The sequence below is a fragment of the Platichthys flesus genome, chromosome 10, assembly GCF_949316205.1.
Source record: "Platichthys flesus chromosome 10, fPlaFle2.1, whole genome shotgun sequence".
Classification (NCBI taxonomy): domain Eukaryota; kingdom Metazoa; phylum Chordata; class Actinopteri; order Pleuronectiformes; family Pleuronectidae; genus Platichthys; species Platichthys flesus.
In genome coordinates this window covers 7,426,777-7,453,958 of record NC_084954.1, presented here as the reverse complement: position 1 = coordinate 7,453,958, position 27,182 = coordinate 7,426,777, and the positions used below count along the sequence as shown (strand labels likewise).

Sequence of the window (27,182 nt, the reverse complement as noted above, 5' to 3'; positions counted from 1 at the left end):
AAGGCTGCTTTACAAATTAAATAAAACTAAAACTAATTAAGGATAATAATTAAAAGTATAAATGTGGTTTAAAAAGATTCCTGCATTGACAAGAAGACAATATTTACAAGAGACACACGTGCATTGCTATGTTTTAATGTCAAATCGCTTGTATTCACAGGCACAATGAAGGTTTAACCGAAAAACAACACATGATGTGGATTTATTGTGCAGGTAAAGTCACAATAGTTCAGGGATAAAACACAATATAGTCTATTTTTTATATCTAATTAGCTATTTACAATGAGATTAATGATTAATTACAGTTACCGAGCTGTGAATTTATGACGTTAGAAACATCATGGAGAGACACAAGTCGGTTATTGGCATCAGATTTACCCTGATTCAAAAGTTCAAGTATTTCAAGTTGCCATTCTCAGGGTTCTGGTTGGGGAGAAACGTCACACAAACATCTGAGTGCATAAAATAAACACAACCACACACACACACACATTTCATGCATATTTCATTCAAGGACCATCACTCAAACATACAGTTCTATCACCGCTGAGATGATCAGATATTCATGTATTGCACGTGTTCACTTGGTAAAAGTGAGACTTTGAATAAAATTCAGTTGAAACAAATATGAATCTGTAAATCAAAATGTCTTCTTATGTGAACAATGACGTCCTCTTTGATAAAATCCAACAGAGGCGAGACATCGTTCATTTTAGGAACAAAACACCACCAGACGGGCGTCGCCACAAAGCTCCAGCAGTTACTGTCTGTGCAGCTGCAGAGGGACGGTGTGTACACATCGATGTGTTCCTGTCGGTGGACTCAGATTAGACTAGGACTCACAAGCTTTACTCACGGTCTGCTATGCAGCATATGGAGCTAAAAATGTAAAGAGCCATATGTGAACAGCAGCTGGAACAAGCCGACCGAGCGTTAATGTAGCAGCCGACATCTGCGATCATCTGAACGCGTGAGACGCCCGCTGCAACAACTTCGAGGTTCGAGGGGGGGGGGGGGTGCGTCTGATCTTTAACACAATAATGCCAACATCACTCGTCAGAGATTTCAAATAAGTGATTCAAACTCAATCTGACAACTGGTAGCCCGGCCTGTACATCACACGTACAGGCATTCCACATGATATAAATCCTGTTTATATTCTGCACTGTTATCATAATAAGATATGTATTCATATTATTTAATGTATGGCAGCAGAAAAAGCTGCTCTTCACTTTGACCTGGAAATATTGCATTTTACATTTCTGCTCATTTCTTCAATGTTTTCCACAACACGTCAAGTTTCACGGACAAACAACCACCGACCACCGTCAGTCCCACTGGGTTTTTGGTCCATCACGGTAAAACCAGAGTGAATCTGATACTTGCTGATATAAAAACAAGCCTCATTCTGAGAGTGCAGGTGATGCAACGCTTCAAAATGAGGGACTGGTGCCGACGTGTCGATGGAACAGTTTAATAAGACTTCATATGTCAGGTAGTGTCTCTTCAGTAAGATTGGGAGCTCTCTTATACAGTGCATAGTCATTCCTTTTGACAAGTACAAACCAAAAACACATTGGTGCTGAATCTTTAAAAATGCAAAGGAGATTCGTCTTTTTTCATCAATTCTTTAAATTTCTTTTTTTGTGCCCAGACGGGAAGGACAAGTGGAGAAAAGTGTGAAAAGAAAAATCCTTTACATAAAATAAATATTATCAAGGATTATGGAATTATGCACAAACACTTTAAATGGCCAATTAAAGGGCTTAAAAAGCAGGGGATGAAATAAACCTAAATCTACAACCAAGTATGAGCTTAAAAAAAACACTTTCACGTAAACTCCTGACCTGAAGCCCTGTCAGTCTTGGGTCAGTGATTGTGTCTGTACCCTGTTTACACTTAAACATATTCAGCACCATGTTACTACTCATCAAAAATGCACCTTGACTCAGTGTCAATGTATTAAAGGTATTTGCACAAGTTGCTTTGAGGATTTAAACGAACGATCCACAGAAGTTGATTCATGATGTTGTTTTCCGTGGAGAAGATTCATTTGATTCCACCTCGAAAACATATTCAAAACAAAAAAAACAAAAAATAGAGAGGAATGACATTAGCTGTATTTGGTGCGAGAGCTCAACCAAATCTGGAAATAAATAAATGGTCCATCACCCATCATCCTCTGCTGCCCAGGCTCTTTTCCTGGAGCTCTAACATGGAACGGCAGCCGGGCTTTGGCAGCGCAGGGTGGGATGTGACCTTGTCGTTATCAGGAAACACTGTGAGCCTCAGACTGGAGTCAGACTGAAGCCTCAGATCTGCATCGGCGAGAAGGCATAGAACGGAAACTGGGCCTCGTCCTCGTCCACGAAGAAACACTGGAAGTATGGCATCTCGTCTGCGGAGGGAGAAAAAGGACGGGTCAGGGTGGCGTGATCCTCGCCCTCCTCCGGCCTCTCAATCTGACACTTGTATGACATTTGTGATGTGAGAGGGGAATTTGTACCTTCCATGAGAAAGCTGTCTGATACTGCAGGCTCAGCTGTTAAAAACACAACATGATGTCAACTAAACAATAAGATGTCATGTGGCGTTGAATTAAAACACATCTGTGCAGCACCTTTAATGCCCTCTTCTTTGGCTGCCTTCTTCTCCACAGATTTCTCTAGAAGAGAAACATGTAAACAAAGCACATCAAGTTTAATTGATGGATTTCAAACTCTCAAACAAACAATTTAATAACCTGACAAATGAGATACCTTTCTTTGCAGGCGTCTGTATCTCTTTCAGAACTCGGTCCTCTGAAAAGAGCAACACAAGATTAAAAACACTATTTAATTACAGACCTGTGAGGTCAGTCTTTTATTTTAAATCTGGATTTTAATGTTCAAAGCTGACCACACACCTTTAGGGGCCTTCTTCTCTACTGGTGTTTCTACAAAAAAGACAGGAGATGAATTTAGGTCTATAGTGGTAGATGTACTTTAAACTGTTAGGTTGCAGTACAAACTTCAAGTACTTTTAACTTCATTTGTGTGATTCCATTTTTTCTACTTTCTACTTTTCCTTAACTTAAATTCGGAGGGAAATTATGTTAAATTGCACATTATTTAGAAGATATGATGCATTGTTCGAGATTTATCAACCAAACAAATATAAAGCAATTTATAAAGTGAGCCTCCGAAAATATTTGCAATGTTTTTGTTCACAAAGATACAGTGAAACTGATATAAATTTGCAGACAAAACCTAGATTTGCAGTCAAATGTCTTTAATCTTGTGTTTATCTCTAAGGTTATATGTTGTACATGTGATCAGATCACTTATGTACCTTTCATCACAGGTTTGATCTTTTCCTTCAGCTCGGCTGTGGAATCAGGGAGAAAATGAAAAAGGATAAAACATACCACACTTACTCCAGACAACCAGAAATGTAACGTGCACTAATTTACACTCTGATAAACTTGTACTGTACCTTTCTTTACAGCAGCCGGTTTCTCCTTTTCTTGTTCTGCAAAAGGGAAACTCAGGTCAGACAGGGACAGTCAGGAGGTGGAGACGTTCACTGCAGAACAAACCACAGCAGCACCGCAACAGAGAAGAGCTTCTTCAAGCATTAAGCAGCCTGCAGAGCGGGAAGCACGTCGAACCAGGAAGCTGATAGCAGAATTAAAAAGTTCTTCACTGGTTGGGCAGGAAAACCCTTTTCACCGTTTGCACCATTTTTAATTTTTTGCAAAAAATAAGACCTGAGATGTGTTTTCACTGGACTGTGCAAAACCAGTAAATTATGCATCTGATGATTTGAATCCCTCTCACTTTCCGGTGCATTATTTTCTCTACAGCAGAACCCTGATTCCCTGCTGAGCGATCAAATCAGCGCTTTGACAAAAAGCAGGGACCCACATTTTGGGACTGGATCAGTGAGATCTCAGTGCAGCGTTAGTTCTATGAATCTCTACCTTTCTTCACACGGACCGGTTTGACCTTGTCCTTCAGCCCGGCTGAGCCATCAGGAGGAAAACAGAAGTTATAATTATGCTTGGTTTTTAATTCCAGCACATCAATGCACCACTAACACAAATAACTGCATGTTTCTTTCAACACACATGAATACACTGTGAGAAGTGAATTTTCTTCTGGTACCTTTTTTAACAACTGGTTTGACTTTCTCCTCTGGAGCTTTGGGCTCTAGAAATGAGAATATAAAAAATCTCAGCAGGTAGGTAATAAATTATATTTCTTTAACACATACTTATCATCTAACTATATATAGTTAATTTGTGTGAGGTACTACTCTGAACAATCAGCAGGGAGGGAGCAGTTCTACCTTTCTTCTTTTCCAGGGATTTGACTTTTTCCTTTGGTGCTTCAGCCTCAGTTTTAGGAGCTGATTCAGAAATGTAACGACAATAACAGCGTCACAATACTGAAGTGAGTACAAACACTTTCTTTGGCGGTTTTGTTATAAGATTTACCTTTTTTCTCATGAACTGCTTTAGGCTTCTCCTTTACAACTTCTGCTTCTGTGAAACAAGATGGAAATTATTGTTGTAATTGTAAGATTAAGGGTAATTTCACCTGATAATGGAGGCTTGTATCTGAATTACCTTTTCTGGCAAGAACTGGCTTGGCCTCAGGTTCTAATGAGAGAGAGAAAAAAATAAAATTAATATTGTAATGATTCGTGCTTTTTGAAAAGTGATGGATGTAACAAGTTATTGAGACGTGACTGAGATGTTATTTAGTGGGAAACTTGTCTGAACCAGCTTGGATGTTGGTTATGGCACCTTTGTTACCGGGCTACAATAATAAATGCTCCTATTAACTGTGATGCATTTAGTGAATCTAGAAACTTGTGTGTTCTGCAGAATGCGTTAAAAAGAAAAGTGAAACTAGATAGAACCTTTTTTGGGAGTCACTGGCTCGGCCTTTTTCTCCTTTATAACTTCAGCTACTAAAGAAATGAATAATAATCAGCACATAACAGAATGTATCTTCTAACAATTGATTTTTATTACTAAACAATGACGTACTGCAATAATCAAACATCTGTACAAATGTGACAACAGAAAAACATATTTATTAAATAACATGGGACATATAAAATATAAACATACACTGATTAATAACGAGCACTCAATATGTTAAATCACTCTAACTACCTTTTTTTGTTGGTGCTGGTTTGACTTTTTCTTTTGGAGTTACAGGAACTTGAACACAGAAAATACAGAAAATAATTATATTTGAATTAATGAAAAAATATGTTTCCGACTCAATCGTCACACACTCATACTGATGTGAATACAAAAATAACTTTCACTAAAGTTTGTACAAACAAAAAGATGATGTACCTTTCTTCAGTGGCACCACCTTCACCTTCTCCTTTGAGAGAGACACATTTCTGTGTGGTGCTTCTGCCTCTGTAACAAATAGTGGATCCGTGTGAAAATAAATAGATTTATTATTTAATAGTGAACATAAAAACAATAGGTGTTGTTTTACCTTTGACCACTGGGGCTGCTTTTGTCTTGAGAGGAGCAGGTTCTGTTGAAGAGATTTTATGTTTGTAAAAATCACAGTGACACTGAAACTGTGAAATGAAATGATTCAGTCTTACCTCTCTTTGGAAAAACTGGTATGGGCTTCTGTTTTGAAACCTCAGCTTCAAAGAAAACATAAAATGTTCTGTATGCGAAACCCAAAAAGCCTCAATGTCCAACATATTTTGATTTGAAATATTAAATGTGCTTTACCTGTCTTTGCAGAGACTCCTCTGCTGCTCTGTTTTGGTTCATTGAGCCCTGAAAACATAAAAAAAACGAAAGATAGAAATTATTGTTGTAATTGTGAGATTAAGGGTAAATTCACTTGATAATGGTGGCCTGTATCTGAATTACCTTTTCTGTCAAGAACTGGCTTGGACTCAGTTTCTAAAGAGAGAGAGAAAAAAATTAAATGAGTGTTGTAATGATTCGGGCTTTTTGAAAAGTGATGGATGTAACAAGTTATTGAGACGTGACTGAGATGTTATTTAGATGAGAAACTGTCTGAACCAGCTTGGATATTATTGCTGTTAATCTGAAACATAGAAAATGTAGCTACACTTCATTCTTCTTAAAAGTAGAGACAGATTATTGAAAAGTATTTGGCACCTTTCTGTGAGGTTTTTGCTTTTTCTTTCACAACAGCATCTACAATAAGAGAAGGAAAAGTCAGAATAGCTACGAGCCCACAAAGCCTTTCACACTGATGCGATGCAGCTTTCAGCAAAACCACTTTCTTTTCAAGTCTTTGGATTTAATGCAATTTAAATAAAAAAAAATCTCGAGTTTCTTTTTAAAGAATTTTCTATGGTACAAGGTCCACAAATAATTTGTCAGCTAACAGCGAAGCATTTGTACGTTCAAGTAAAATAATGAAAATGACAAAGATCTGTTTTCACATGACATTTATTCAAAAGACAAACTTTGGAGGTTAACCAAAAGTCCAAAACTCGTCTTTGAAATGATTTTAACACTTACTGAGTCTGATGTTTTAATACTGATTTAACTGAATAAACCAGTTAAAGATAATTTGAACTGTTTCCAGCTGGGTCACGATCACATGGCAGAGAATCGCATCACCAGCAGCTACATGTCAGTACAATATTTAAAAGATAAAGTTGGCCAGGGCTGGATTTCTGCTGCTGCACAACAGTTTCTTCAAAGAAAGCACCACGAACACAATCCTGTTATTTACCTTTCTTCTTTTCAGCAGGTGTTGGTTTTGCTGCCTTGGTAACTGGTGCTACAATAATAAATGCTCCTATTAACTCTGATGTATTTAGTGAATCTAGAAACTTGTGTGTTCTGTAGAATGCGTTAAAAAGAAAAGTGAAACTAGATTGAACCTTTTTTGGGAGTCACTGGCTCGGCCTTCTTCTCCTTTACAACTTCAGCTACTAAAGAAATGAATCATAATCAGCACATGGTAACAGAAAGTTTCTTATTAAATTTGTATTCCTACACAATGATGCACTGCATAAATCAAACATCTGTAGAAATAAACAGACAAACATTCACTAAAATAACATGCAACATATAAAATATATGTTAAATCACTCTAACTACCTTTTTTTGTTGGTGCTGGTTTGACATTTTCTTTTAGAGTTACAGGCACTAAAACACAGAAAATAATCATATTCGAATGAATGAAAAAAGATATTTCACATCAATTGTTACACCCTCATACTGATGTGAATACAAAAATAATTTCCACTAAAGTTTGTGCAAACAAAAAGATGATGTACCTTTCTTCAGTGGCACCACCTTCACCTTCTCCTTTGAGAGAGACACATTTCTGTGTGGTGCTTCTGCCTCTGTAACAAATAGTGGATCCGTGTGAAAATAAATAGATTTATTATTTAATATTGAACATAAAAACAATAGGTGTTGTTTTACCTTTGACCACTGGGGCTGCTGTGGTCTTGAGAGGAGCAGGTTCTATTGAAGAGATTTTAGGTTTGTAAAAATCACAGCGACACTGAAACTGTGAAATGAAATAATTCAGTCTTACCTCTCTTTGGTACAACTGGTTTGGGCTTCTGTTTAGAAACCTCAGCTGCAAAGAAAACATAAAATGTTCTGTATGCGAAACCCAAAAAGCCTCAATGTCCAACATATTTTGATTTGAAATATTAAATTTGCAGTACCTGTCTTTGCAGAGACTCCTGTGATGCTCTCCTTTGGTTCCTTGACCACTGAAAACATAAAGAAAACAAAGCATTTGTACGTTCAAGTAAAATAATGAAAATGACAAAGATCTGTTTTCACATGAAACTTATTCAAAAGACAAACTTTGGAGGTTAACCAAAAGTCAAAAATTTGTCTTTGAAAACGATTTAAACATTTACTGAGTCTGATGTTTTAATAACGATTTGATTGAATAAACCAGTTAAAGATAATTTGATCTGTTTCCAGCTGGGTCACGATCACATGTCAGTGAAGCGCATCAGCAGCAGCTACATGTCAGTACAATATTTAACAGATAAAGTTGGACAGGGCTGGATTTCTGCTGCTGCACAACGGTTTCTACAAAGAAAGCACCACGAACACAATCCTGTTATTTACCTTTCTTCTTTTCAGCAGGTGTTGGTTTTGCCGCCTTGGTAACTGGTGCTACAATAATAAATGCTCCTATTAACTGTGATGCATTTAGTGAATCTAGAAACTTGTGTGTTCTGCAGAATGCGTTAAAAAGAAAAGTGAAACTAGATAGAACCTTTTTTGGGAGTCACTGGCTCGGCCTTCTTCTCCTTTACAACTTCAGCTACTAAAGAAAAGAATAATAATCAGCACATAACAGAATGTATCTTCTAACAATTGATTTGTATTACTAAACAATGACGTACTGCAATAATCAAACATCTGTACAAATGTGACAACAGAAAAACATATTTATTAAAATACATGGGACATATAAAATATAAACATACACTGATTAATAACGAGCACTCAATATGTTAAATCACTCTAACTACCTTTTTTTGTTGGTGCTGGTTTGACTTTTTCTTTTGGAGTTACAGGAACTAAAACACAGAAAATACAGAAAATAATTATATTTGAATTAATGAAAAAATATGTTTCCGACTCAATCGTCACACACTCATACTGATGTGAATACAAAAATAACTTTCACTAAAGTTTGTGCAGACAAAAAGATGATGTACCTTTCTTCAGTGGCACCACCTTCACCTTCTCCTTTGAGAGAGACACATTTCTGTGTTGTGCTTCTGCCTCTGTAACAAATAGTGGATCCGTGTGAAAATAAATAGATTTATTATTTAATATTGAACATAAAAACAATAGGTGTTGTTTTACCTTGAACCACTGGGGCTGCTTTTGTCTTGAGAGGAGCAGGTTCTATTGAAGAGATTTTAGGTTTGTAAAAATCACAGCGACACTGAAATTGTGAAATGAAATAATTCAGTCTTACCTCTCTTTGGTACAACTTGTTTGGACTTCTGTTTTGAAACCTCAGCTGTAAAGAAAACATAAAATGTTCTGTATGCAAAACCCAAAAAGCCTAAATGTCCCACATATATTTATGTGAATTATTAAATGTTGAGCCATCAGGAGGAAAATAGAAGTTATTATTATGCTTGGTTTGTTATTCCAGCACATCAATGCACCACTAACACAAATAACCACATGTTTCTGTCACCACACATGAATACACTGTGAGAAGTGAATTTTCTTCTGGTACCTTTTTTAACAACTGGTTTGACTTTCTCCTCTGGAGCTTTGGGCTCTAGAAAAGGGAATATGAATAATCTCAGCAAGTAGCTTAATTAGTTATACTTCATTAACACATACTTATCATCTAACTATATATAGTTCGATTGTGTGAGGTACTACTCTGAACAATCAGCAGGGAGGGAGCAGTTCTACCTTTCTTCTTTTCCAGGGATTTGACTTTTTCCTTTGGTGCTTCAGCCTCAGTTTTAGGAGCTGATTCAGAAATGTATCGACAATAACAGCGTCACAATACTGAAGTGAGTACAAACACTTTCTTTGACGGTTTTGTTATAAGATTTACCTTTTTTCTCATGAACTGCTTTAGGCTTCTCCTTTACAACTTCTGCTTCTGTGAAACAAGATGGAAATTATTGTTGTAATTGTGAGATTAAGGGTTATTTCACCTGATAATGGAGGCTTGTATCTGAATTACCTTTTCTGGCAAGAACTGGCTTGGCCTCAGGTTCTAAAGAGAGAGAGAAAAACTAAATGAATGTTGTAATGATTCGTGCTTTTTGAAAAGTGACTGATGTAGTATCAAGAAATTGAGACATGACTGAGATGTTATTTAAATAAGAAACTTGTCTGAACCAGCTTGGATATTATTGCTGTTAATCTGAAATATAGAAAATGTAGCTACACTTCATTCTTCTTAAAATTAGAGACAGAATATTGGAAAGTATTTGGCACCTTTCTGTGAGGTTTTTGCTTTTTCTTTCACAACAGCGTCTACAATAAAAGAAAGAAAATTCAGAATAGCATAATGTTTGAAGAGCTACGAGCCCACAAAGCTTTTTACTCTGATGCGATGCAGCTTTCAGCAAAACCACTTAACTAACGATACTTTTTTACATTGTATAGTTGCTTTTTAAAGGATGTGTAAAAATGCTGTGATGATATAACGAGCATTAAAGATGTTAAATCACTGTAAGTACCTTTTTTTGTTGGTGCTGGTTTAGCTTTTTCTTTTGGAGTTACAGGAACTAAAACACCGAAAATAACAGAAAATAACACATTTGATACTTAAAAATAACAAAATCATACTGGTTTGATTACAAAAATAATTTTCTCTAAAGTTTGTGCAAACATAAAGATGATGTACCTTTCTTCAGTGGCACCACCTTCACCTTCTCCTTTGAGAGAGACACATTTCTGTGTGGTGCTTCTGCCTCTGTAACAAATAATGGATCCGTGTGAAAATAAATAGATTTATTATTTAATCATGAACATAAAAACAATAGGTGTTGTTTTACCGTTGACCACTGGGACTGCTTTTGTCTTGAGAGGAGCAGGTTCTGTTGAAGAGATTTTATGTTTGTAAAAATCACAGTGACACTGAAACTGTGAAATGAAATAATTCAGTCTTACCTCTCTTTGGTACAACTGGTTTGGGCTTCTGTTTAGAAACCTCGGCTGTAAAGGAAACATCAAATGGCCTCTCTTTTGGTTCCTTGAGACCTGAAAACAAAAAGAAAACAAAAAATGTAAGTATGTTTAAGTTTAAAAAAGCCAATAAAATATGAAATAAAATTAACTCACCTTTCTTCATAGGCACTTTCTTGACTGTCTCTCTTACCAGGGAGGCATTTCTGGAAGCACCTTCTTGTTCTGTCAATACAAAATTGAGAATAAATGACACTAAAATCTAATTGTAGTTCAAGGTGTATGTGTTAGTTATTTGCAGCAGTCTTACCTTTTTTCACAATGATTGGTTTGGCCTTTTCTTTTGAAGCAGCAACATCTGTGTGTCAAATGCACAAAGTTACAATAAGCGAATACTCGTCCTATTATGGCAATTAATAGTTTTTGCTATTTAATGATCATATAATCGGCGGGAAGATAACTAGCAACACATGTGAACATCACCTTTTTTGACAGGAGCTGCTTTGGCCTTCTCCTTTGGAACTTCTGTGTCACAAAACACAAAGTTAGTCTCAAGTTTCAAAAGACAATTAATCAAATTATAATGAAGATTATTTTTTTTAAAAGCAGCTTTCATTAAAGTGTTATCAAACATACACGAATATAATACGGATATAATCTCTATTTTAGGAACGTAGTGCAGTCAAACTGTAAACAGTGTTGGATTATTGTGTATTGTAGAGCTGCACAGTAAATGTACCCTTCTTTGAAGCTGTGGTCTTTTCTTTGGTGATTTCAGCATCTAACTGAAACGTGACTGGTACAAACATATAACATGACAAGTCAAACAATGTAACAGGAGTAGTTTGAGGTCTGATAATGAGCTTTCCATTTATCTTAACATCTGAATTTGGGCTTTTTTCAGAAACATCTCCTTATACAGTGTAACTATTATTATTAAGTACAAATTCTTAATTTTCATTCTGCATCCTTCATGAGGCCTTTTCTTTTTTAAATCAATCCCACCTTTCTTTGCAGTAGTTGTTTTTTCTTGTTTCTTCATTGCATCGATTTCTGTGGATTGGCACAAGAGGTCTTTATGTTTACGATCACAGCTCAACAGTCTTATCAGTTGTTAATATTACCTTGAATGTTTGCATTACCTGGTTGTACAGTTTTAGTTTTGATTTTTGGCTTTGTTTCCATCTTGGGCTCCTTGGGAGCTGCCAATGGTGGAAAATTTACAGAAAAATGTTTTGTTATAAGAATAATAGTTTCTATCAATGTTTGTGTAGCCACATTAAAAACAAGTGTCATAGAAGTAAAATTCCTGCATAATATCAAACTAGAAAATGGCTGAATATAACAATAGAATAAATTAGTTGCATGCTCTCCAAAACAATTGGTTGCAGGGTTCAGGATTCTGTGAATGGGTGCAATCTGTCTCCTAAAGCATGAAAGAAAGGTGTCAGATCGTGTGCTCTGAACATCTTAATTAAATTATTAATTCCCAGTCCAAAAAAACATGCCAGGGCTTTGAGATGAGACAGCAGCCTTTTGGCTAAGATAACTGTCTGCATTTCATGATTCGCTTTATGACAGCTTTATGATGGCAGGCTGGGACTCGCCTCTGAGCAACACAACACCTGGTGGTGGTGATAAGCTCCACATCCACTCAGACTTCAAACAAAAATTTGATGTGTATTTGAAGTCAGAATTAGTTTTTTTTTATGACTCTACACACTGTAGCTTCAGTTAATACACACTGTGGTTGTGGCCTGGTACTGACCTGACTGAGTGACATTCATATGTTCCTTTTTTAGGATAGGAACGATTTGTCTTTGAACAGCTCTCACCACCTTTATAATCCTCCTGGGTTCTGCAGCTGAAAAGACAACACAGAGTTAATTCTATCCCACTCGGGCGTTGTCCAGTGCAAACTACTCCAAGAATTTGATCTTCATTCAATTATGTCTCAGAAGTTATTTTTATCTAATAATTGTGACTGAACTTGGCAACCTTCCATTCTGATGAGTTCTTGGCGCGAATTGAGACAAGTCATACCTGGATGACGAAACAGGCTCTGTGTGGAGGTATTTTATTGATTCGGCACCCCCATCAGTGGAACGAAGACATTACAGCGTTGAAACTAAAACTTGATTTAGGGAAGAGAACGATGCCATCTGAAGGTCACACTTACTGTCGGAAACAGGATCTTAACAGCAGTCACTTGTTGTGTTTACCATGTAACCACTGCATGACTTTGATGAACACATGAATACACTGGACAGACTGGTTAAACTTCATATTGACCCAAACTTTGGCATTCTTTCTCACCTGCTTTTGTAACATTAAGATGTTCCTTCTTCAGGACAGATTCAACTTCTGTCCTTACTTCTTTGAATCTACTTGTAGCCCTTTTGTGTCTGGCGTCTGAAATAAAAAGGAAAAGCAAATTTATAAGTTTCATATTGTACAGCAAAAAGAGCGTCATTCTTCTATAAGTAATCACAAATATCTTGTTATGAGAACTGTTTATGTATAGTGACTGTATTTTTTATTTATGATAATATCAATGGATTGCAATGAAATTTGGATCAGACATTCATGATCCTTTAAGAATGAATTGGAAAATTTCTGTGATGCCCCAAAATGTGTCTGTTGCCATTAGCAGGTCACCATTTCAGTTTAAACTTTAGGTTTTCTGCTCACTAGCACATGTCAGCATTCATACTACTAACGTAATAATCTTAGATGGTGCAGTTTATACCAGTTAAAGGTCACCATGTCTTAATGGTGATGTGAGTTTTTCTTAGAGTACCACTGTGAAGTAGAGCCTCACAAAGTCACAAAGGAGTCAGTGGATCTTTACATTGTGTAAATCCTTGTATCGTTGGCCTTTACAGTATGTACCTGTATCTGTGTCTCTCTTCTCGACAACTTCTTTGTCTTCTTTCTTCTCTTTTGTAGGTTTCTTGATCTCCTTTGCCTCCTCAGATGGTTTCTTCACTTCTTTCCTTTCCATCGAAGACTTAACGTCTTTCTCTTCTTTGGGAAGCTTCTTCACTGCTTTCTCTTCTTTAGATAGTTTCTTGACTTCTTTCTCTTCTTTGGGAGGCTTCTCCCCCTCTTTTTTTTCTTTCAGAGACTTTTCCACCTCTTTCTCTTTTATAGATGGTTTCTCAACTTCTTTCTCTTTTCTAGGTAGTATCTTCACTTCTTTCTTTTCTTTAGGCTTCTTTACCTCTTTCTCTTCTTTAGGAGGCGTCTTTACCTCTTTCTCTTCTTTAGATGGTTTCTTGACTTCTTTCTCTTCTTTATGAAGCTTCAGGACTTCTTTCTCTTCTTTAGGAGGCATCTTTACCTCTTTATCTTCTTTGGGAGGGGTATTCACCTCTTTTTCTTCTTTTGATGGTTTCTTCAACTCTTTCGCTTCTTTAGGAGGCATCTTCACCTCTTTCTCTTCTTTGGATGGTTTATTAACCTTTTTCTCTTCTTTGGATGGTTTCTTGACTTCCTTCTCTTCTTTATGAAGCTTCAGGACTTCTTTCTCTTCTTTAGGAGGCATCTTTTGCTCTTTATCTTCTTTGGGAGGGGTATTCACCTCTTTTTCTTCTTTTGATGGTTTCTTCAACTCTTTCCCTTCTTTAGGAGGCATCTTCACCTCTTTCTCTTCTTTGGATGGTTTATTAATCTTTTTCTCTTCTTTGGATGGTTTCTTGACTTCTTTCTCTTCTTTATGAAGCTTCAGGACTTCTTTCTCTTCTTTAGGAGGCATCTTTACCTCTTTATCTTCTTTGGGGGGGGTATTCCCCTCTTTTTCTTCTTTTGATGGTTTCTTCAACTCTTTCCCTTCTTTAGGAGGCATCTTCACCTCTTTCTCTTCTTTGGATGGTTTATTAACCTTTTTCTCTTCTTTGGATGGTTTCTTGACTTCCTTCTCTTCTTTATGAAGCTTCAGGACTTCTTTCTCTTCTTTAGGAGGCATCTTTAGCTCTTTATCTTCTTTGGGAGGGGTATTCACCTCTTTTTCTTCTTTTGATGGTTTCTTCAACTCTTTCCCTTCTTTAGGAGGCATCTTCACCTCTTTCTCTTCTTTGGATGGTTTATTAACCTTTTTCTCTTCTTTGGATGGTTTCATGACTTCTTTCTCTTCTTTATGAAGCTTCAGGACTTCTTTCTCTTCTTTAGGAGGCATCTTTACCTCTTTATCTTCTTTGGGAGGGGTATTCACCTCTTTTTCTTCTTTTGATGGTTTCTTCAACTCTATCCCTTCTTTAGGAGGCATCTTCACATCTTTCTCTTCTTTGGATGGTTTATTAACCTTTTTCTCTTCTTTGGATGGTCTCTTGACTTCCTTCTCTTCTTTATGAAGCTTCAGGACTTCTTTCTCTTCTTTAGGAGGCATCTTTACCTCTTTATCTTCTTTGGGAGGGGTATTCACCTCTTTTTCTACTTTTGATGGTTTCTTCAACTCTTTCCCTTCTTTAGGAGGCATCTTCACCTCTTTCTCTTCTTTGGATGGTTTATTAACTTTTTTCTCTTCTTTGGATGGTCTCTTGACTTCTTTCTCTTCTTTGGGAGGCGTCTTCAACTCTTTCTCTTCTTTAGCTGGTTTCTTTACCTCCTTCTCTTCTTTTGATGGTTTCTTCACTTCTTTCTCTTCTTTAGATGGCATCTTCATCTCTTTCACATCTTTAGATGGTTTATTTACCTCTTTCTCTGCTTTAGGAGGCATCTTCACCTCTTTTTCTTCTTTAGATGGTTTCTTCACCTCCTTCTCCACTTTAAGGGATTCCTTCACTTCTTTCTCTTCTCTAGATGGTTTCTTCACCTCTTTCTCTTTTTTAGATGGTTTCTTCACCTCTTTCTCTTCTTTAGAAGGTTTCTTGACCTCCTTCTCGTCTTTAGATGGTTTATTCAACTCCTTCTCTTCTTTAGAGGGCTTCTCCACATCTTTCTCTTTTTTGGTTGATTTCTTGACTTTGCTGTCTTCATTGGATGGTTTCTTCACCTCTCTCTCTTCATTAGGTGATTTCTTCACTTCTTTCTCTACTTTAGAACATTTCTTCACCTCTTTCTCTTCTTTAGGAGGCTTCTTCACCTCCTTATCTTCATTAGATGATTGTTTCAGCGTCTTCTCTTCTTTAGGATGCTTCTTTACCTCTTTCTCTTCTCTAGATGGTTTCTTCACCTCTTTCTCTGCTTTTGGTGATTTCTTGACTTCTTTCTCTTCTTTAGGAGGCTTCTTCACCTCCTTATCTTCCTTAGATGATTGCTTCCGCTTCTTCTCTTCTTTAGGATGCTTCTTTACCTCTCTCTCTTCTTTAGATGGTTTCTTCACCTCTTGCTCTTCTTTAGGAGGCTTCTTTACCTCTTCCTCTTCCTTGGATGGTTTCTTCACCCTTTTCTCTTCTTTAGATGGTTTATTCACCTCTTTCTCCTCTTTAGGAGGCTTCTTTACTTCTTTCTCTTCTGTAGATGGTTTCTTCACCTCCTTCTCTTCCTTAGATGGTTTCTTGACTTCTTTCTCTTCCTTAGGAGGTGTTTTCACCTCTTTCTCTTCTTTAGATTGTTTCTTGACTTCTTTCTCTTCTTTAGGAGGCGTCTTCACCTCTTTCTCTTCTCTAGGAGGCATATCCACCTGTTTCTCTTCTTTGGGTGTTTTTTTGACTTCTTTCTCTTCTTTAGATGGCATCTTCATCTCTTTCACATCTTTAGATGATTTCTCAAATTCTTTCTCCTCTTTGGGTGGTATCTTCACTTCTCTCTCTTCTTTAGGAGTTTGCTTTATTTCTCTCTTTTCTTTAGAGGGTTTCTCAACTTCCTTCTCCCCTTTAGCTAATTTCTGGATTTCCTTTTCTTTTTTGTTCAGTTTTTTGGCCTCTTTCGCTTTTTGGGGTTGTTTCGTTATTTCTTCCTTTTCTTTTGAAGGTTTTCTCGCTTCTTTCTTTTCTTTGGAAGGTTTCTTCACTCTATCTTCTTTGGATGGTTTCATACCTTCCTTTTCTTCTTTAGGTGGATCCTTTACTTCCTTCTCTTCTTTGGGAGGCTCCTTTATGAACCCTTCTTCTGAAAGCAATCAAGAGTCAGTTTTCATGTATTGTTACATCTCTGAAACAGACGTAGAGGTAGAGCAGACCTCAAACTTGACAAGGTCACCTGTGAATGTTGTGAAATGTTATGCTGAAACAGCTCTATGTATGTAGTGATTTATGGTGACCAATATTATCAAGTGTGGTTAAATATAGCTATAATGGGGCATATTTCAGAGATTGTTTATTCAAGTATTTTCAAATACACAGTTTTCAACAGCATATGTCATACTTTTGATAATTTTTGAAAATAGGTTGTGATTACCTTCAGTCTTCTCTGGTTTAGTCTCAGTTGTTTTTGCTTCACGTTTGATCTCCTTATTTGGCTTTTCTTCTTTTAGTTTGTCTATGGTTTCTTCAAGTTTGGCTCCCATGTCTTTTTTCTCCTCCTCAGGTTCTGTGGATTTAAGGTCTGTACACAGCAATAAATTCCCATTTAAGCAAAACCACAAACTGAATAATACCCGATCACTGAATTGAATAGCAACATTTGGATGTATAGAATTCATTCGGGGGGAAAGTGTAGTGTAGAATGTGCAAAGAACTAAATCTCATCATACAAACATATGTAGAAAATGACACAGTGTCAGACCAGTACTATCATCATCATGACTAATAACAAATAACCATGCTTGCATAAGCACTAGAAGCACTGCAGCATTAAACACACCACAAGCTTTGTTAAATTGTTCAAACGATCAGACTTAAGTTTTAAATCTATACTGCATGGATGTAATTAAATTAATGTTATGCAGTTATTACCCAGACGTACTGTAGGCTACCTATCAAGAGGGCAGATAGGACACAGCACGTTGATTTGTCTCTTCAGTCAGACCTGTCTGTCAGCCTATTAGCTCCATCTAGCTGCTCTAGAGCTGTACTATTTCCCTGCATTGACAAACAGCAATGACTGTTTAAAGGAGGAACACTTAAGTACATAATTAGCACTTCAGGAAATAGATTTGTCTTTACTGAGTCATCGAAAAGATAATGTTGAAGGACCTTGAACTCACAGGTCCTGAACTCGGATCCTCTTTCCTCACAGCTGTTAGCACCCGACTCAAAAAGAGTTTCTGATATAAATACAACTAACTTGACCTTATTAGGTCCATTTTTATTTACTTATCAGTCTGGTGTATAATAAAAAACGCACACACCAGTGTTTTGGGAAATCGTTGTCTCTCCTAATGAGAAGAACAGCATCAGTCTATTGCTGTGTCCAAGATTGGTCAGGCACATAAATCTATTTTTCCAAAGCTGAATTTGAGAGCAACTGACTAAAGCTATGATTCCTAAAAAGTATATTGTTAAATATAAGGGTTCCACCAACCATAACATGTCTACTGTATAATATACATAGATACCTTCTGTTCTTTAGAGGGTTTCTTCTCTTCCTTTTCCTCTTTAGAAGGTTTCTTTATTTATTTTTATTTTTTATTTAGCTTCTTGACTTCTCTTGCTCTTTTAGGTCGTTTCCTAATGTCTTCATTTATGAGGTACTATAAAGTGTAGAGGGTGCTAGTACACAGCACAAGCACTCTTTTCACAGTGTGCTAGCTAATGTTACAGCTAACGCTAACACAGGTAGCATCCCATTAATCAACATGTATTGTAAAAAAAAAAGCCTTCAAACTCTTTTCCAGTGTGTGCTAAGCTAAGCTAAACACACTGTGATCTGTGGCTACTGGAAACACAGGTTTTAAACACATTTCAACTAAAGTTTTTACCTGTAGTGATTAAAACAATCTAAAACAAACAAACAAATTTCACAGACATGTTAGTAAAAAACTCACGGAAATGAAAGAAGACTACGAAACATGTGACACGAATAACTGAACAAATACCTGTTCGGTGAAAAGACATTAAGTTTGTTTGACCGCCCACATTACTGCACATTTAACAGACTTGTCATTCAGAAACATTTTCATTCCCTGATAATGAAAACAATGTTGAAAGATGTGTGATGATGAGGATGATGACGGTGAGTTTTGTACCTTTGTCATGTTTGTGCAGTTGCTCTTCGTCTTTGTGAGCAGCTCTGGATCGGACTCCTCGGATCCTCTCAAAGGGAACGAGATGTTTCCTCCTTCCTTTAGCTTCAGCTTTACTGTTCTCACTGTTTTCGTCGTCGATGACGTCGGAGTATTTGTCTTCCTCATAGCCAGAAGGAAAAGTGGTATCATCTTCATCATCGGATTCAGGTACATCGATGACGTTGCTGAGATTTTCAGCCGACAGAGTTTTAGGATCTTCGTCCTCAGCTTCTGTTTCGTCATGCTTTTCTCCTTCCTCCTCTGAAGCTTCATCGCCTTCTATTTCTAGCTTAGTGTTCATTAATTCAATGTTTTCTTCATCTCTTTCTTCATCCTCATGAAGATCTATATTTACAGTGTCCTCGTCTTTAGTCTCTTTTTCAATTTTTTCCTCCTCATCTTCCACTAAATCTTCCTTAGTTTTGGTCTCTTCCTCCTCCTCCTCCCCCTCCTCCTGCTCTTCAGTTTTTGTCTTATTTGCCTCCTCCTCTTCATCTTCTACCAAATCTTCAGTTTTGGTCTCCTCCACCTCTTCCTCCAAAATGTCAGTTTTGGCCTTCTCCTCCTCATCCAATGCTAAAGTTGTTAGCTTCTCCTCTTCCTCTTTCTCCTCTAGTTCCATAGCTTTGGTTTCGGCATCCTCCGTTTCTTCCACAACTTTAGTTTTGGCCTCCTCCTCCTCCTTCTCATCTTCTTCTTCCGAATCATCAATTTTTGCCTCCTCTTCTTCTTTCAAAACTTCTGTTTTGGTCTCGTCCTCCTCATCTTCTTCCAAATCTTCAGCTTTGACTGTCTCCTCTTCTTCCAGAACTTCAGTTTTGGCCTCCTCTTCCTCCTCTTCTTTCAAAATTTCTGTTTTGGCCTCGTCCTCCTCATCTTCTTCCAAATCTTCAGCTTTGACTGTCTCCTCTTCTTCCAGAACTTCAGTTTTGGCCTCCTTTTCCTCCTCTTCTTCCAGAACTTCAGTTTTGGCCTCTTCTTCCAAATCTTCATTTTTGGCCTCCTCCTCTTCATCATCTTCCAAATCGTCAGTTTTGGCATCCCCCTCTTCATCATCTTCCAAATCTTCAGCTTTGACTGTCTCCTCTTCTTCCAGAACTTCAGTTTTGGCCTCCTCTTCCTCCTCTTCTTCCAGAACTTCAGTTTTGGCCTCTTCTTCCAAATCTTCATTTTTGGACTCCTCCTCTTCATCATCTTCCAAATCGTCAGTTGTGGCATCCCCCTCTTCATCATCTTCCAAATCTTCAGTTTTGGCCTCCTCCTCTACTTCCAAAGCTTCAGTTTTGACTTCCTCTTCCTCCTCCTCATCTTCATCCTCTACCACTTCATCTGTTTTTGGTTCCTCCTGCTTCTCCTCCTCTTTGTCTTCAACCATCACTGTATTAATGTTCTCTCGTTCTCCTTCATCCTCCACTGCTTTTAAGTCCTCCTCCTTTTCTTCGCCTTCCCCCTCTACGAACTCCTCCTCCTTCACCTGTACTTCCTTCTCCTCTGTCTCTTCCTCCTCATCATCATTATCAATGACGGCCTCATCTTCCAATGGTAGTTTTTGTTCTGTTTCTTCAAGGTCGACATGTTTCACTGGTGATGTGACAGTAAGAAATTTAGTGCCTATGCCTAATGAATGTGACTTTTTAAGAAAAACCATGTGAAATACCATCATCTTCCTCTTCCTCATGCACATCTGTCTCACTGGCAGCGTCAGTGGGAACTTCAGCCTCCTCCTCCTCAATCTTTGAGTCTTCATCTATTCGTGCAGGAGCAGCTTCATCTTTTGCCGCTTGTATAATCTCTGTAACTGTATCATCAAACTGTGTCATCTCTCAAATCTGAAAGTCGTATCTTTGGCATTTCTCTTGGAGATGCAGATCCAAACAAATTTCAAGGTACAAAGGTAATTTGATGAGATGAAATGGGAACAATGACGACAGAAACCATTCATTACATCATACAGTTTACACCACATGCACAAAGAGAGTCTTTCCTCTCCCCAGTCACCAAGTGCTTGATCGGATCTGGTGGGTCTCTCTTTGTTGTAAGGAACTTAATATGAAAAGTACCTTGAGATAATGTATGATGCGAGGATATTGATTGGTGCAGTTAAAGATTTTCCCAATTTGACTAAGGCGGGAGGTAGAGCCCATCATCCACCAACCTAACCCTTCAGTGGTTCGATCCCTGGTTCCCCCTGTTTTCATTTGGAAGAACCCTAAGACCGTGAACCCTAATTTCCGCCTGGTCCATATAGCGAGTGTATGGCTGTGTAGTGTGGCACTTTGAGTGGTTATTAAAACGTAAAATGCTTCTTGTATTTAGTCTATTCATCATGTATTTCTGGAATCAGGCTTTGGTTACACCGACAATACTTAGTGGGATCAGCTCCTTTTGAGTCTTTTCATGGGATTTATTGACCATAAGAAAAAATGGAATATTTACAGGAATATATTATTTTGACATTACCCCTCCCAATTGAACACCATAAAATCCCAACACCAAACATGGCAAAAGTAAATTATATTCTCATTGCTCACTTTTGAGATGTGGTGTAAACCTGTATGATTTCAAGCAAAGTTAAAAGTATTTCACACACAACCGCATGACATCCAGTACAAACATTCAAGATACACACACACACACACTGTGTGTTACAGATGTTTAAAAAGTAGAAATAGTTGTCAGTCGTTCAGTTGTACAGAAGATGCTCGGACAATGCAGAGGAGGGCAGCAGAGGACTGCGACTTCAAAACACACAAATAAGAACAATATACATGTGCAATATTAAAAATTATTTCCAGTTTTCAAGCATAGGACACAAAACCTGATTATATGAATGAAAACAACTTAATGGCAAAACTCATGAATTCAGTTTCAGTGAGACAAGCTGAGGGAGAGACACGGACGCAGCATAACAACTCGGTTGCAAACAGACGTTTATTGAGATCAAAAATTGACAGTGGTTAAGAATCATGTTTGTTCATGCCATAATATAATGAGCAGTGATGGAGTTTGAAAGGAGGTTTTATGGAACATGAAATATTGTAAGGAAGACTTGTAAAGTTGTAGAAAAACAAAAATCTTCATGCATGAAAGGCCACACGATAAGACAGACACGACAGGTCTATGCAAACTATCTGCTGGCAACACACAATACACATTGTACAAACACACATCTTAAAGTTTAAAACCTGTTCTTACCTTTTTCCATAGGTGGCAGAAATACTCCTACGTGTAAAAAATATAATTAAATGGCTTGAATATTAAAATAGGATTGGATTTAATAATTCAATAAAGTCCAGTTCTTACCTTTTTTTCTCACCAAAGTTATATCAGATGGAGAAGCTACAGCTTCATCTAAACAAAAGAAACACACAAGTGTTGGTAACGGTTACTGTTAATGGTGAATTATTGTATAATAATATTGCAAAACAGTAACAGGTTAATACTATGTTTGAAGATGTACTAATGCTGTAATAATAAAAAAAGAAACCTTCTTCATTTACTACATTTACACTGGGCGTGGCCACAGGTTCACCAGGAGCAAGAGAAGAAATTATGCCCAAGAGGTGTCAGTATACATTTTAATATTGTGAATTTTTTAAATCATATCCTATATATATAATTATTGTAGTATACAGCTAAATGAGAAACCACACCTTGATCCCCAACAAGCATGCTTGACATGTAAGCCACGAATAAATCTTTCTTGTCTGCGAACTCCAACACGGCGTCTTCCACAACTTTCATGGGGTCGATGGAAACATCAGACACGATCCCTGAAAAATCTGCACACCGTACAGCTAGCTTAATCATACTTATCTATGTCTTTAATTCCAGAAATGTCGCCATTACTTTAGATGTAGATGGTACCCACCTTCATCACCGAGCACCATCGTGGAGATATAGCTCACGAGCATGTTAAGCTGTTCTTTGGTGATTTCTGCAGTCGTCTTCAGAACCGTCATGGGACTGAATCCCACAGCCTGCTGGACATCTGACCCACAGAGATGTCAAAACAGTTTAGTCTCGTGAAGATTGTGTAGACAGCAATTAGCACGCTACAGCAGAGTATACATTGAGATGGATCAGAGATTAGGGAAAGTTTAAAAATCAATGTGGATATCTTCTAATGTGTCCAGTATTACATCCATGATTGTACAGAGCACATCCTGGATGTATACTGCGACTCCAAATTGCAATTTTACTTTTTATTTTGGTCCATGTCCCATCTGCTAACACAGAAGAGGCAGGGTTTTATGACCTGTACTGCAGTCAGCCACCAGAGGGCGATCAGAATGATTTGGGCTTGGCCTTGAGTGCTGTCATCTTTTCCATGTCTATATAAATTACATTGTTACTCATCCGAAACACAGGCTATCAGTTATATTGAGTATCAATGCTGATTAAGTAATGAATAAACATAGGTAAGACAAAAGGATTAAATTATTAGAAACATGATAATATGACATGTAAACAATACAAAGTTTAAATATGGGGCAGGTACCTTTTATAATATCCAGTGTGCTGTCTATGATGGAACAGAGTACGTCCTGGACGTAGCTCACTATTCCACTGAAAGTGTCGTTAGTCACACTGAAGAAGTTTCTGCCAACGGACACAGGATCCATGAAGCTGATGTCGGTGGTTCCTGTGAAGGAAAACAAATAAAATAACAAATACTAAGGACTGGTGTGAAAAATCAATGGCGTGTAATACCTTATAGTCATTTAAGATGTGAAGCAATTGCAGCTGTTAAACAGGGAGAGTAATTACCTTTCACCATGTCCAGAATAGTGTCCCAAATGGCACAGAGCACATTCTGGATGTAATCCTCCACTCCACAAATGAACTCAATCATAACACTGAAGACGCCTCTGCCTGTCAGCACAGGGTCTATATAGCTAAGGTCAATTTTTCCTGAGAAAAACAAAAAGATTGTCAAGTAAGTTTTATTATAAGACAAGTTTTTGTATAAGTATATGTATGTATATGTAATTTACTTGCATGTGAACCAGGGAAGGCCAACAGATTGGAAGTATTAAAACATGGAATACATACCTTCAGATATTCCCGATATAGTATCAAACAAAGTGTCCACAATAGCACACAGTGATTCCCTGACGGAGCACATCACTCCACCCATGAAGTCGTTGGTTGAATGGAAAACGTGTCGTCCGATGACCACAGGGTCGACGTAGCTGAGGTAGAAGTTTCCTACGGGTTTTGAGGGACATGGTTATGATACATTCAACGTAAAATGTGGGTGATTCTTTGAGTACGAGCGAGTTGCCATACCGTCCTTGTCTGAAAAGTGTTGAACAAATCCATCTTTTGCGTCCGATATTTCTTCAGCTACATAAGCGGCAGTAGACGCGGGGTCACTTAAATCAGGTGCACATTCTGGAGGCCCAGGAAAGAGAGTTCTGTATTACTATGTTTGCTTTCAAACATAAAAAAACGATGAGCAAGCTGTGTCCAATTTTTCTTCTGTACCTTGAAATTTGTTGAGCAGACTGGACACTTCATCTACAGCGTCGTTCACAGCTTGCATAGGGTCCGTAATGATTTGTTGAATGTCTGAGAACACAAACACACAATAATCCTTTATATCTGATGAGCAAATACAAAAAAAGGAGATATGTTTGTGTCTGTGTGTGCGTGTGTGTCACTTACCTGGGACAGTCTTGTACTCCACAAAGTCAAACATCACCACTCCTACAGCCGCCCAGGACAGCAGAGCGGCCAGAGCGATCAGCAGCTCTACAGACACCTTCACCTTCCTGAGGAGGCCCACACCTTTAGACTTGAGAGAACTCGCCGGTGGAGCCGTTGCTCCACTGGACCCACTGGACCCACTGGCTGAAGCGGGGGAGGCCGGTTTGCTTCCTGTTTGTGAAAAGACAAAGTGCATTAAGAACTCTGAACAACACTAGGATCTTTAGGATGTGCTCTTTATATTGTTGCTTACTTTGCAAATGCTGCAACACAGAAAACATTTTAAAACTCGGACTCATCAGTATTTTCAGCCCAGTTCTAACTTTGATATGTCGTAGTACAAACCAAATACTAAGCAATAAAGTGCTTTTGACATAATAGCATGCACGTTGACACTGAGTATCATTTCACAGAGGAATGGCACTTGCATAAGTGAATCGGAAAAGTGCAGTGCCAATATATCGCCTGATATAGCAAATATATCAGGATGCATGTTTATGATATCACATAAACACCAAATGTATCAGTGTGTCATCACAAGTCGAATTTTTCACCTTTATTCAATGAAGAGTGATTTAGAACTGTGTTGAGAAACTTATGAACAGAACTTGCAGATATAATGTGTCTATCTTGGTAATTGGATACAATCTACTGCATTTAGATGACTGAGACTAAAAGTATCCTCTGGTACTTTCCCCATTAATTAATTAACAAATTCTTCATGAGGTTGTGCCTCAGTAAGAAAATTACTTTAATGACTTAATGAAATTAATACGCAAAAGTGACAATGATCTTCATAAGCCACTTTTCCAGTCTGATAATTTTCACATCGCAGCAGGTGAAGGATACTTCATGTAAGGATTTGAACATAACATGGAGAACACAGTGTCTAATTTTTCCATTTATAGAATAGCATCATATTCCTGGTTGTTCCAAATACATGTAAACTAATATATGAATAAGATTTATCTGAGATTTCAACATTTTGTCACATTACAGATCAGAAAGTCAGAACTCAGCTCTCCCAGTTTCATCTTATACATTTTATATAGACATTTCCACCTGATTCCCACGAGTAACACTTGATAAAGTCTGTGACCACATTTCATGACAGCCTCATCATCATTAATCAACTGCTAGACTGGTGCTGAACTGGTGCCAGGGAGTTAGAGACACCTTCAAACTGTGAATGAGCTCCGAGCATACCTCCCTCCTGAGTCACTTCCTCATTTATAAATCCTTAAAAAAATAACATTTCCACTCAACTAAAGAATACTGAATGGCCATCACAGAGGTTTACTAATAATAAAGGACAATCATGATGGAGGTGTTGTGCTTATTCCAGGCCTGAAGCTTCGTTATCCAAAATACATAGATATATATGGTTATATATCAACCATTTGATCAGGTTATGCAAAACACAGCAGGACAATTAAACAGTTTTGAATCCTTAGTGGAAAGTAACGTACTGCACTTGTACTTAACTTAACCATATCCATTTAAAGTTTCCTTGTACTTCTATTTAGCTGAATTTAAGGGCGATTGTTGCTCCTTTCTCAGTTGAAAGCGATTTCCTCCAAACTTTTAACATGGTCTCATTGAAATGACAGTTTCTAACCCCAAATAGGTCAAATTTATTTAATATTTCACCACATAATAAAGTCCAAAAACTACAAACAGTTGTGTATACAATATAAGTTCTCTCCCTTTAATAATACGATTTATCTTCGGACCATTCGGAAGGGCCCAACGCCTGGATTTATAAAATACTCAAAACCAACCCCACCTCATCAGCTACAACAGCAAAATGTCATATAAACATTGCTGCGTCAATATGAAACAATCGAATAAGGTCACACACAATTATCTATCAGTCATACGGAATATTATATTGAAGAAACCAGTATATTTAAAATTTGAGGTAAGTATATTTTTTCCCAATACTTATTCTGTACTCTGACATAAGTTGGCTGAAAAGCCAGAGGTCAGCGTTCTGTCAGAAGAGAGCGGCGCTAATACTGTGGCTACATGATCTCCTGTATTTATAGCAACCGACTTTCAACACATTTTCCAATGAGGACGCACCCTATCAAAACATTGACATTTATTTATTAGAGATGGAGCATATATTATCAAGGCCTTATGTCACAGCATATCAGAGCGGTAAGTTATAGCAGTCCTACCTTCAGCCATGGTGATATGGAAACTGTTTCAGGTATAATCCTTTGAGCTGGGGCCTAAGCCTCCATATGCAGAAGTCACAGAAAAATCACAGTGTAAATCCAATCAGCTATCACTTGTCAGTAAACAAAAAACCCTGTATTTTTTTGTAAATTATTCCATTCCCTTTGTTGATATCAGTCTTGTTTCCGGATCCATGTAATCCACACGGTTGAACTTCTCCAAGGACCAAAAAAAGAAAAGGAAGGAGATGGAAAACCCAAATAAAAAATGTAAGTTTACAGGAGAATTTGGAGCTGCCGGTTTGGCAGCATGGCAGACGGGGGGTCCGGGGACGGTGGGGCAAAGGAAAGGCGAGGCAGGAGAGGAAAGAGCCAAGCTAAGCACAGGGCTGGGGAGAGTGACAGGGGGGGGGGGGGGGGGGGGCAGACAGAATATCCCACCCTGTGTTATTGGTGCCTCACATGGGTATAGGTCAGAGCAGAGAACATGGAGACTTCAGGGTAACTGTATCCCCCCAGA

The 27,182-nt window shown here is 37.8% G+C and overlaps 1 protein-coding gene across 31 annotated transcripts; it reads right to left on the bottom strand.

Moving 5' to 3' along the window:
* Positions 1–119: 119 nt before the first annotated feature.
* On the bottom strand, positions 120–27,032 carry si:ch211-266g18.10 (titin). 31 transcript variants are annotated; one of them, XM_062397290.1, is made up of 65 exons: positions 26,663–27,032; positions 24,438–24,650; positions 24,258–24,341; positions 24,060–24,164; positions 23,823–23,978; positions 23,538–23,681; positions 23,269–23,412; positions 22,639–22,758; positions 22,421–22,549; positions 22,071–22,118; positions 21,963–21,989; positions 20,425–20,565; positions 18,729–20,348; positions 17,000–17,146; positions 13,553–16,711; positions 12,977–13,072; positions 12,429–12,524; positions 11,803–11,862; positions 11,666–11,713; positions 11,400–11,456; positions 11,144–11,185; positions 10,971–11,018; positions 10,817–10,885; positions 10,646–10,735; positions 10,531–10,572; positions 10,380–10,448; positions 10,213–10,260; positions 9,968–10,006; positions 9,711–9,743; positions 9,579–9,626; positions 9,431–9,490; positions 9,246–9,290; positions 8,976–9,020; positions 8,861–8,902; positions 8,710–8,778; positions 8,521–8,568; positions 8,262–8,312; positions 8,111–8,158; positions 7,693–7,740; positions 7,557–7,601; positions 7,442–7,483; positions 7,291–7,359; positions 7,112–7,159; positions 6,892–6,942; positions 6,741–6,788; positions 6,155–6,193; positions 5,900–5,932; positions 5,756–5,803; positions 5,620–5,664; positions 5,505–5,546; positions 5,354–5,422; positions 5,165–5,212; positions 4,906–4,956; positions 4,610–4,642; positions 4,478–4,525; positions 4,330–4,389; positions 4,146–4,190; positions 3,962–4,003; positions 3,475–3,510; positions 3,331–3,366; positions 2,906–2,935; positions 2,760–2,801; positions 2,621–2,665; positions 2,507–2,542; positions 120–2,398 (listed from the first exon to the last, which is right to left on the bottom strand). In XM_062397290.1, exons 1-65 carry the CDS (start codon positions 26,670–26,672, stop codon positions 2,313–2,315), a joined length of 8,805 nt encoding a protein of 2,934 aa, XP_062253274.1. In that variant the 5' UTR covers positions 26,673–27,032; the 3' UTR covers positions 120–2,312. The 31 variants fall into 31 exon arrangements, 25 of the variants coding, with proteins under 25 accessions (XP_062253274.1, XP_062253269.1, XP_062253276.1 ...); XM_062397285.1 differs by having other exon boundaries at positions 3,962–4,013; positions 4,147–4,190; XM_062397292.1 differs by having other exon boundaries at positions 4,146–4,181.
* Positions 27,033–27,182: the final 150 nt, after the last annotated feature.

Bases quoted from the DNA above. Each gene is read 5' to 3' on its own strand.
- si:ch211-266g18.10 (XM_062397285.1), bottom strand. The intron at 22,119-22,420 runs GTGTGGTTTCTC...TCTTTTGTTTAG, and splicing joins CATGCTTGTTGGGGATCAAG to ATGAAGCTGTAGCTTCTCCA. The intron at 4,957-5,164 runs GTAGTTAGAGTG...TCATTTCTTTAG, and splicing joins ACCAGCACCAACAAAAAAAG to TAGCTGAAGTTATAAAGGAG.